At 46.1% G+C, this 11,480-nt stretch overlaps 2 protein-coding genes across 2 annotated transcripts; both read left to right on the top strand.

Moving 5' to 3' along the window:
* The first annotated feature begins 4,456 nt into the window (after positions 1–4,456).
* On the top strand, positions 4,457–5,409 carry LOC126558733 (uncharacterized). Its single transcript, XM_050214792.1, has 2 exons — positions 4,457–4,838; positions 4,919–5,409. The coding sequence occupies exons 1-2, from the start codon at positions 4,457–4,459 to the stop codon at positions 5,407–5,409; spliced, it is 873 nt and encodes a 290-aa protein (XP_050070749.1).
* Positions 5,410–6,451: 1,042 nt separating this feature from the next.
* Positions 6,452–10,596, top strand: LOC126558000 (splicing factor U2AF 50 kDa subunit). The gene is made up of 6 exons (XM_050213929.1): positions 6,452–6,470; positions 6,653–7,321; positions 7,387–7,478; positions 9,828–9,950; positions 10,028–10,141; positions 10,230–10,596. The coding sequence occupies exons 1-6, from the start codon at positions 6,467–6,469 to the stop codon at positions 10,569–10,571; spliced, it is 1,344 nt and encodes a 447-aa protein (XP_050069886.1). The 5' UTR covers positions 6,452–6,466; the 3' UTR covers positions 10,572–10,596.
* The last annotated feature ends 884 nt before the right edge of the window (positions 10,597–11,480 follow it).

Genomic DNA, 11,480 nt, shown 5'->3' on the forward strand with positions numbered 1-11,480 from the left:
GATGATTATGTTGATATTCTGTATGAAAATCTGGACGACTCATTGGTGAAAACGGGATTGAAAAGCAGTGGCGGTTCAAGACCCTTGATGTTTTCCAGCAAAACGTTAGTTGAAGCCCGTACTACATCGTATCAGCAGGGACCTGGGACTTCCATAAATGCCCGGGGCTGCCATGACCAACGAGATACTTATAAGAAAATCCATGTCAGTCTAGGCCCCATGAAAGATCCCCAAGCATCGTCTCAGTTTGCTTATACTATGATCGGCCCTTGTTGGAAAGTAACTGCATCATTACAGACGCTTGGAATGATCAAACCAGCGTCCTCATTTAAACGCAACTGTGAATCTTTTGGCCATCTTCGATTACAAAGTGGAAAAAATACATGCGGTAGAAGGCCTATAAAGATCTGGGTACTTCAGACTTCACAACTGCCTCAGATAATCAAAAATAATGCGGAAGAAATGTGTTTTGTACAAGAGCTAAACAAAGACATAACGATGTATTATGGAATTCTTTCGGATTTCATAGTTTCGTTACAAATTTCACCATCCAAAAAGCAGCAAGAAAAGAATGAAAAAAAAAACTACTGATGCCATGACTGATGCCAGGATACTGTGGTGATCGCCACTATACCAATTCGACCTTGCAGTACATTCCAAAAGAAGCGAGTGAAAAGATTTCATCGGCCAGTATGGTATGGCCGTGCAGATTAAAGCTCTTTTTTGCTTTGTAATAATACGGTGCGGGTCATGAGGAGACGGACAGTGTTGCAATGTGGATCGTGCTTGGTGTAGAAGATTTGGAAAAATTCAGTCTACGATTGCACGGAGACTGTGGATGTCGAGTGAGTATGTTAACGAGAAACAAGACTGATTATTAATCTATTTTCCCCCAAGCGTCATTCACTACGCCTCTCAAAGAAAAAAAAAAGCGTAAGACCTTGAACTTGTCTAAACAATACGGTCCAAACTTTTTTCTTTCCCACGTACCATTAAAAAACGGAAACCAAGTAACATCCCACCTTATCGTTATTGCGGCGAACAAAACAAGCTACCTGATGATCGTTTCGTTCGTCTTCGTCAGGCGTACATATCAAAAAGGCGCCACACGGTTTCCACCGGGGCAAGGCCAACTGAAGGAAAGCAGAAAGCAGAAATTCACACACAGACACCAAACGAGCCCGGCACGCGCATTTCATCTCCAACCTCAGCCACGATGGTGCAATGCGCTGATCATGCGCTCAAATGGACAACAAATTGCATCATGGAAGAGCGCACAGCTCAAGTTGAGCCTTGCCGATGTATGTCCAGAGAGTGTCTGGATTTCACATATGCATACGCTCCCCGCGTTAGCGAACGGTCGAATAATGCCCGGTCGGTCGTACGCGCTTACTAACGCTCCTTTCAACGGTCTAAACTCTGGCGTGGCCATTGCTCTAATTATAACCCGTCGTCCCCCACAAAATTAGTGGCACAATGTAGGCGAAGGAGACTGTGAGGAAAGTTATTACGAATCGAAGCACACATCGATGTGGCTCGGCATGGCATGGACGATCCTAACAAGTTGTTTGTATGAAAGTACCCCACACAAGGTTTTCCATCCTTTCCGTTGGCTTACGCTTTAATCCGTGGAAAAGCGATGTGATCCGTGTCCATCCCGGTGCGGGATTAGTGATGATGATTACCCAGGGTGAGGGGCTGGTTCTACTCCGTCTACGGATCACCGGGTGAATGATTATGTTCGCGCTGGCGTAATGTAATTACTGTCGTTATTAGCTCAAAATACACCGACACCATAAAAAAACAGTCCGTGGCACGAGATGTATGTCCGGGAAGCCGGTTGCGGAAAAGCAACGATCAAACAAGCCAAACGAGAGCGAAAGCAACACGGAAAGGTACGTGAGCAACGTGATCGCCTCTGCCAGATACCTTCCGATCGTTCTCCCTGGGATGTTGTCGGGAGTGGACAGGAGAGCAACGAAATAATTCCCATTTTTGACAAATTCGTGGCAGAAACAGGCACACACTGAAACCTTGGTTGCGACCTAACCAATTCGCGTGTGATCGAGCGTGCAAGAAATTCACCTGCCCGTGCATGCCCTCTCATTGCAGCCTCAAGCATCGACCATTAGACCAGATCTTCACAGTTACACGACTTTGCGCTTGCTTTTGCTTCCCACTTCCCACTTTCATCGCGGTGAAAAAAAAAAGGGCCAAGGCGTAAGGCCGCGACCAAAGTGTCTCATTCGAACGAACCGGCGTTAGGCTGCACGATGCCATTCAACCATGTTGCCATGTGTTTTGCGGGTAAGGGTTTTTCTTCTGCCACCACACACCATGGCCGAATCGCTCAAGAAGGAAAGTGACCAAAACATACGGTAAACATAGGACCATACCCGGCCAGACACCACGGCAGTTTGACTTGTTTACCTACTTTAGGGTAGCTACCGGAAGCGTTACCGATTGTTAACCACCACCGATTGATCGTGTCACTTCGGAGTGTCTCGCTGGGAAAGGTAAAAACAAAAAACTGCGGGGTTACAAAATCGTGTAAACGGTGGTTCCGATATGTGGCGTAATAGCTGTCGGCGGAGAATGCGGAACACGCACATGCGGAGCATTGGGGAGCATGTTGTGGTCATGGGGGTAAAATGAATGAAATCGGGGCGGATGATTTGTCACATGCTGATGGTAAGAGGATGACTTTGTTTGGCTTGAAACACGGCGATTTTTAATGACTTTTTGGAGCTAGTAGCGGCGTTGGCCAGAGGTTTATGGCTGAGTAGGAAAACTGCGACGGAGTAATAAAATTACTGTATCATTTCGCATGAATCGTTAAGTACATGTAACATGACTTTATGATCTCTGGAAAGGCAAGCTATAAGCTCGTGGTCTCAGTTGTCTAAAACGGAGATCAATTTCTGGTCGCTAAAATGACATCACACAAACCGTCATTTACAATTAGAGAATAATTGTAACAAATTTGTGGCCTCCCGCGTCATTTTTTTTTTCTTCTCATGGCGTGGACAGTCCGACTGTCCATCTTGACCGAAACGATAAGCAGGATAATGAACTTGAAACTTAATCACCGATCGTACGGAAACCAACCGTTTCAGTACCGTTTGCGTGCCCGTGCGCCTGTTGGGCTTAAGTGTGCAATGGCGTGGAAACGTTGGTCAGCGAGCGATCGGAGCCTGCCGGCTGTCGATACACCCAGCAGGGCAGATGATTAGCCGTTGTTCATGTGATTACTTTCTACATAATTTTCAAACACGCTGCACTTCAAGAAACCTGAAGCAAGGACAAGCAAGACCGACCGTGTCCAGTTGGGTAAGGAGCCACCAGCCATGGCTTATCGTTCCGAATGTGCGAAAGGGAGCAACGTATTTGCATACCCAATGCAGCGTTGCGTACCGGACGCTGATGCGATCGCTGCCCAACCGGATGATGCGATACCGGAAGAAATGGTACGCCGAACGAGCGTGGCACGTTTCGCACTTATCTGCACCGGTGTTGCCCCGTGCCACGCAGATAATGGTTGTGGTGATGATTAGCGCGCAGCAACATAAATAACGAAGCTTAGGTCGGAGTTGTAGGTTCAGGGCAACATCGGAGGAAGTTTGTTTTGTATCGATCAGCATGGCTCGATCGCACTATGATTAGCCAGGTGGTGAGCAAAATGTGCGATACTTTAGTCTAACACCTTCAACGTCTAGCTCGCTGCTGCGTGATATTGCCGAAGGTAGTGTGGTACCCTTTAATCCTTCTTCGTTTCTGACGATTGAGAAGCGTAGCAAGGCAAGAAGGAAGTGTCTTTCAACACAACGCCCAATCACCGCTAGCACACACATGGCCAGATTCCGCGGATCGCACAAAAAGGGCTCCCGGGCCAGCCCAGGTCCTGGCCCGATGCGATCGCGTACACTGGGTATGATTTTGCCTTGTTCAACAACATCGTAGCGCAAAGATACCCTTCTTCACCGACTCTCATCACTCGCGGCTGTCTAACCGCCCGATCGTGCTACCGAAACGAGTCATCATTAGAGAGGCGGGCGAAGTGTGGCCACCTCACCAGCACTGGCCGTCCTTTTTTGTCGCGTTCGCTTTTCCGTTTTTCCGCTTTTCTTTCCGTTCGCAGCCACGTGTACTCGATCGCCAGTGTTCGCCCCAACTTCACTGCGAAAACCGCATGGCGGTACGGTTGGTTGCGATTATGTTTCCCTATCCCTACGTACGCCCTACCGATGGGCTATGGTATCGCGCGGTGGCGTGTGGCGTAATATAAAAGCCTCGGCACCTATCAGTGTGGCGTTCATTTATCAATCAAAATCCTGCACCGGTGGCAGGCAACCAGTTTCTTGACGTTTTCTGGACATCTTCGCTTTGTCGTGTCTTCATTCGGAGTTGTACAGTGCATTTGGCCAGTGATTGAGTGAGATATCTAGTGAGAGTGAAAATGAAGCTGTTCGCGTGCTTGATATTGTGTTTCACGCTGGTTCTTGCCGATCCCGGTGTTATTGGACTGCAGGATGCACGAAAGGTGCGTGCTCCTGCGAGTGGACCAACGAGTTACAATACCATCGCTCCGCCGGACAGTGAAGCGTTAAGCAAACTGCAAAATCAAGTGGCACCGACAGTTCAAATTCCAAGCAAATCACCAAGCACCACGGTAAAGGTACCGGAAGTGGCCTCACCATTCCACACGGTCGCACCACCGAGTGCATTGCCGTCACCGTATCTGCGTCAACCGGCACCCGCGATCGCTCCTGTTTCGGCCCAGGGTCAATACTATCTGGCCATGGTTCCACAGCCTGCAGGCAATCATATGCTGCAGCCTGGTATGTGACTAAAAATCACTGCGCATGGCAAGTGGCACGCGTGCTCTAATGATCTGTTTCCTTACCCATTTGCTCCTCAGCAACGACGCCTCTGATCATGCAGTACATCAACCCTCAGGGACAACCAACCGGTGGTCTGCAATACATTCAGCTACTACGTCCGGCAGTGTACCCGTACGCGGTAAACCAGCAATATCAAGCTGCGTACCAACAGTATCCGGGTTATCTTCAGCAATCTCCCGCAACACTTAGCAACGCGGCGCATGGTCCAGTCCCTCCGACACCGTACAATGTGTCTCCCACTCCTCCACCGACTACTTCCACCACACAGGCAGGATTTCTACCATTCCAACCGGCCACTCAATATGCTCCTGTAAGTCACGTACAGCATCCACAACAACCTCCAGCGTACAGCAGTGGACCGGTTGGACAATATTCTAGCCCAGTGTTATCGTACTACCCGCATCGGTTTCTTATCAACCCGTCGGAATTGAATTTCAACACGAACGAATATGTGCCATCGCCCGGTGATGGTGTGTACATTAAGGGCGTAAAGAGTATCCGGGCTTAAGCGCCCGCTTCATTCGTCAAATCCACTCCTAGGGAAAATGGAAACTCCGAACATCATAGTACAATCCGTCCGATCCTGGCTGATCCGATTATGAGTCCGCCCTGCAGTTATATAGTATTAACGACCCTCCCCATTGTGACTGTGCTTGTTGTTTTATTGATTAATTTATATCCGTTTCATACCTGTAACATGTGTCGTACCCTGCCAGAATCCATCCGGTCTAGATACCAATAAAATTTTAAACAAAATCTTTTGTGCGTTAAGATTATTCATGATTAAGTGTGGGGCGAGCTCCTCTTTCTTCTCCTTCTCGGATCGCTGGTTCGCTGTGATTCTCTACGCCACGTGCCGAACGGGTTGCACCTTCCTGGTGGGGCATGACTCTGGCATCTTCATCACGTGAACCAATCGTCGGAACCTTCCGTATTTAATAACATCAGAGATGATCTGCGTTGCCAAACAGTTACTTATGAACCACGAGTCATTTTCCTCCTCTACATGCTCTGCTCGTACAAATTACTAAAGATAGTTCTTAACACCTGCCGTTCGAAATTGGTGAATACATTGGCGTTCTTCGGCAGGCAACAATCAAGGAGTCGTACCCTTACAGGACATGAATCGTGTTTGCTACGGTCTCTAACAATTTCGTCTGGACTATGCCGATTGAGAATAAGCTACTTACAAAAAAAATTAAATTAGTCATCAATGACTCTCTTTCCGCTCTAGAATGAGTAAAAACTAAAGAAATAAGAAATAAATTTTGATTCCAGAAGAAAATAATAAAAAAAAACCGTCACTCTATTTTTGAACTTGTATAATATCATTTGACGTTTATACCAGCACAAACGAAGCCGAGGCGAGCCGAAGTTTGACAGTTGGCTTCTTCCTGTCGTTCAGCCGTTTCGTTGTCTTCTTTCCGTACACTTTGACATAAACCGTATTGTTGCCGCTTGTTCCAAGCGCAAAAAGGCTTCCGCATTTGCTAAAAAATAACAAATTTGTGCCGAAAACCGTATTTATTGGCCAGAAAATTGGTTATTCCAGCATAACAAACGCGATGTGTAAGTGGTGGCGGTGTGTTTGTGGTTTTGCCGATCGCTAATTCCGGCGTGCGGTAGCGTTAGCGTCAGACCGCAAAAAATCAATATGTCGCTAGCGCTACTGCATCCGTGATGGAACATTCGTGTCGGTCGGTATCGCTTTTTTGGGTAGCTTAATTTATCTTTCCGTTTCCGTATTTCAGCCGATCGTGATCGAGAATATCGTGGTGGAGGTGGTGGTGGTCGAGGCGGTGGCGGAGGCGGTGGCGGAGGTGGTGGAGGCGGTGGAGGCGGTGGACGCCATCGTTCACGCTCCCGTGAGCGTCGCCGTAGCCGTTCCCGGAGCCGTGGCGAACGGAGACGATCGTCCCGTTCTCGTTCGCCTTACCGCAAGCATCGTTCGCGTAGGCGCAAACCTTCACTTTACTGGGATGTGCCACCGCCCGGCTTCGAACACGTTACACCGCTGCAGTACAAAGCGATGCAGGCGGCCGGCCAAATACCGGCCAACATAGTGGCGGACACACCGCAGGCGGCGGTACCGGTGGTCGGTTCCACCATCACACGTCAAGCGAGACGGCTGTACGTGGGCAACATACCTTTCGGGGTAACGGAGGAGGAAATGATGGAGTTCTTTAACCAGCAGATGCATCTTTCCGGTTTGGCACAGGCTGCTGGCAATCCGGTTCTTGCCTGCCAGATTAATCTAGACAAGAACTTTGCGTTCCTGGAGTTCCGATCGATCGACGAAACTACGCAAGCCATGGCATTCGACAGCATTAACTTTAAAGGTCAAAGTTTGAAAATTCGACGACCGCACGATTACCAGCCCATGCCCGGTATGACCGATTCGGCGGCGGTCAATGTTCCCGGTAAGTCTCTATGGCAATGAGTGTTGTGAATGTATCTTCCTAATTCGTTTGTGGGGTCTTTTTAGAAAAATTCTCCGGCGTGATCAGCACAGTAGTACCGGACTCGCCGCATAAAATCTTCATCGGTGGTTTGCCGAACTATTTGAACGAGGATCAGGTACGTTTTGCTTGGCAATGTTTTACGGTGCTCTCTTCTCAACCTGCACTAGGCAACCTGAGAAGCACTAATATTGTAGCAGGCTTTGAAACAAACAGGAAAACGAACAGAACGATTTATGTTCTAGTCATTCAGGAAGTGTGTATGCTCAATGCTGCGGGATGGCAAATAGAACAGAGAATGCATGCACGGAATTTCATCCCGTTATATTAGGCACTTGCGACACTGATGCAAACAAAAAACGACGTTTACTCAACATTTCTCTCATAGCCCTAACAAAAAGCAAACGCTCAAAAATTCATCAAAACGTGGTACAGCAATCGAATAATTCTGTGTGATTTAGCAACAAAGATTGACTCAGATTTCCGTTGCACAGCCTCCGGGGGCCTTCTAATCAGTGTGTTAAGCTTAATGGTGCTTTTCGCTGCTGCCAAATTAAGCTGTAAAAGCCTGTTGAATTGACTTTTTTTCAAGCGACGTCAAAAAAGTGTTGGCCTGATTGTATGAAGAGCGTTCCGGCGTGTTCTATCTGCAGACGGTAAATTTGTCTCATTTCAGATTCCTTTTTGAAACATTTATAGCTTCTTTATAAGGACGATTCTTTTCCTAGCAGTGGTACATTTCCTTTTCCCCCCTATACAACGTTTAGGCAACGTTTTCAGATAGGATCATCGATATCCTTTGCTTTTAGTTATTCGGCAGTTGTTCAGTGCAATCGACAACCCCTGTGGTTGCACGATGAAAGGAGCAAAAAAAAGGTTTTGTATCTAGAATTACCTTTGACTTTCAGCTAGCACAGCCCCGATGCAAACAGCTTAATAGTAGCGTCCGTGAAAAGTCCTTCAGCTGGCCGGAACTGCGAGGTGCAGCTGCCTGCATTTTCCTTTTCTCGATTTCAGTACCGTTTTCAGCTTCTTCTCTTATTCTTACAACCGGTACCATCGAATGGGGCGGCCACCACACCGTTACGGTCTTACCTTTGTGCACCCTTGAGAAGGATCATTTATATTATTTCCGTTTTGCAGAATTGTTTCAGTTTCTCTAATCTTATTCCAGCGTACTTTTTATCATTTAGCATACGGGGATGCGTTTTTTTTTTACTGAAACGCTTCGAACACTCAAGAACTGATAACTAGAACTGATCCATTTTTTCTTCTTTTCTTCTCTCTTTCTTTTTCTCTCTTTCCATCCTTTGCTCCGAAAAACCTGACTTCGGTTTGAGGCCAAAATGCTTGGGGATGGTCGAGGTTCCTTGTTGCGTTCGTTCGCACCATTTTCACTTTTCACAACGGCAAGCGAATCATGCGTTTGTTCGATGATGTTGAGTAGGGAATGTCCTACGGTTCGGTTCCCTACGTAATTGTTTGTTGTTTTAGGAAATGTTTCACCTTTTTGCAGGCATCATCACGCAGTATGTGTGACACATACTCCCGTAAGAGAATGTGCAATACATGAGCCAAGCGAACCAAGGAAACCGAAATTTTAGACATTTAAATATCATTTTCAGCTGTGCCCATACCGGATAGCACCCGGTTTGGAGATTTTCTTTTGTAGGCAAAAATGTTCCCAAGGGCGTTTGCAATAGCTCCGGACGGACTTAAGTGTATGTCTGGGTGTATGGGTCTTTCGCCACAAGGCAAGTGCATTTCAGCAAAAAATGGCATCAATTTATTCTCTTCCCTAACTCCTCGCAGGAAATGTGTCTCTTTGTTTCCAGCGTTTACGTGGGCGATCAACTTTACTCGTACGTAGGACAGAATATAGGAAGACAGGGACTTAGGTTGAGTAGCATTTCAGTATGAGGGATGATGCGAAATGAGCACATACTGTAAGAGAGTAGAATAGGAGGTTATCTTACAACGCATGAAGAGCTTTTTGAAGTGTCAGAGGCTAGATAGCTTTTTGTACATTGTAGCTTAACTTTCATTGTGGTAAGTATAGTTGAGGGTAGAGATTTCCTTCGAAGAAAAATTAGGAATTTTACCGCATCTAAAGAATTACTGATTGAATGAAATTATAAAGATTTTTGTGGTTGAATTTCAAATTAGTTTTCCATCATCAGGCTCATTTAGTAACTAGAAATTGTTCGAAGTGCGATACTGATTGCAATGCTGAACACGCCGTTTTACTATTGAAAACTGCATTCCTTAAAGTGTTGTAAACTGATAATAATATGTGAACTTTATTTTTTGTTTCGTTTTCATCCCTACGTTTCTACCCTGATGTATTGTTCTTCCCATCCTATACGTCCAATACCATTCCCAATCCATCTCTACTCCATCGATTCCATCGATAAACGGTTCACATTGTTGGTCGTTTTTCGTCGTTCGATGTGTTCTCCGTGTACAGGTGAAGGAGCTGTTGCTTTCGTTCGGGCAACTGAAGGCGTTCAATCTGGTCAAGGACGCTGCAACAGGTCTGGGCAAAGGTTACGCCTTTGCTGAGTACGTGGAATATACAACTACCGATCAGGTAAGTCAATGTCAGAGAGAAAGACTACCCAAAGCGTACGTGGCTAATTGGTTAACTACTTTCCTCACTGTTTGCAGGCAATTGCAGGGTTGAACGGTATGCAGCTGGGAGACAAAAAATTGATCGTACAACGTGCCAGTGTCGGAGCGAAGAATTCGAATGCCGCTGTCGTAGCGCCGGTACAGATTCAGGTATGCTAAGACGGTCTGGTTAAACTACATAATTATATCTGCTTCAAACTGTACTCACACCGCCGCTACCTATTGATTCTACCTACAGGTACCGGGTCTTTCGCTAGTTGGTTCTTCGGGTCCACCAACGGAGGTACTTTGCCTGCTAAACATGGTCACACCGGACGAGCTGAAGGACGAGGAAGAGTATGAGGATATTCTTGAGGACATTCGGGAAGAGTGCAACAAGTACGGTGTGGTGCGAAGTGTGGAAATTCCCCGGCCCATCGAAGGTGTGGACGTGCCCGGTTGTGGCAAGGTATTTGTCGAGTTCAACTCTATCGTCGACTGTCAGAAAGCGCAGCAAGCGCTTACCGGGCGCAAGTTTAGCGATCGTGTCGTCGTGACGTCCTACTTCGACCCAGATAAGTATCATCGACGCGAGTTTTAAGGACTTGTCGCAGAGCGAATTCTGCGATATGTGCATAATCCGGGGAGTGTGATTAATGTATAATGTGACGATTGCTCCAAACTTTGACATCTCGGACTGTATAATCGCACTCCTGTCTTTTTTTCTTATTTGGTCTTGCTGTCGTTGTCGGTTTTGGCCTCCCTCTAGTCTCTATTGGGTGGTTGTCTGTGACATGGTTTATCTTTAGGTTCATAACTAAATTTAGAACGTATCCTCACATCTAATTCCACTGGATTGATGATTGCTCATAAGCCAACAGTAACGTATCATATAGAAAAATTTATAAACCGATTTTTCCAAAGGATCGCGCCACGTCTTACTTGTGCGCACATGCTGATGTTGCTGATGTTTATTAATTATTTACATGTGGAGTCACATTGTACAAAAAACGATTTTTCGGCTAACGCATGATACTAATATGAACGCGCGTTGCAAGTTGGTGTTCAATTGGCACCGGCAAGTTTTGCTCAGTGCATTTCACATGTCACCGGTATGTTTTTTGGCTTATCTTTCATTCCGATTCCGATTCATAGTGTTACGACTGTCATACAAATCGTTTTAATCGATAACATAACATAAAATTACTGTCCAAAAATCAGTCAGTCGTTTTGTCGGCTGTGAAAGGTTTAACGAAAAATGCCATAGGTGGGAAATTTCTTCGGATAATCCAAATTGATTAATTGAAAATTGCATATGGTTTTACTAAACCGTCTAAGCAATCTCCAAATGATATAACTAATCGTTCGGACCAAAGTCGACAGCGACCAATAATATATGTCTTGAAATGAATATGTACAGCAGAGTAACAGCATCAATTTTAGAGTCTTCTTGATAACTTGCACAATCGTCTCTAGTGTAACTTAACATAGGTGTTTAAGATAATAATGA

Source organism: Anopheles maculipalpis, chromosome 2RL (genome assembly GCF_943734695.1).
Source record: "Anopheles maculipalpis chromosome 2RL, idAnoMacuDA_375_x, whole genome shotgun sequence".
Lineage (NCBI taxonomy): Eukaryota > Metazoa > Arthropoda > Insecta > Diptera > Culicidae > Anopheles > Anopheles maculipalpis.

Excerpts from the sequence above, each read along its gene's own strand:
- LOC126558000 (XM_050213929.1), top strand. Across the intron at positions 7,479-9,827 it reads ACTATTTGAACGAGGATCAG|GTGAAGGAGCTGTTGCTTTC; the intron begins GTACGTTTTGCT and ends CTCCGTGTACAG. Across the intron at positions 9,951-10,027 it reads AATATACAACTACCGATCAG|GCAATTGCAGGGTTGAACGG; the intron begins GTAAGTCAATGT and ends CACTGTTTGCAG.
- LOC126558733 (XM_050214792.1), top strand. The coding sequence starts at position 4,457 with ATGAAGCTGTTCGCGTGCTTGATATTGTGTTTCACGCTGGTTCTTGCC. Across the intron at positions 4,839-4,918 it reads CAATCATATGCTGCAGCCTG|CAACGACGCCTCTGATCATG; the intron begins GTATGTGACTAA and ends TTTGCTCCTCAG.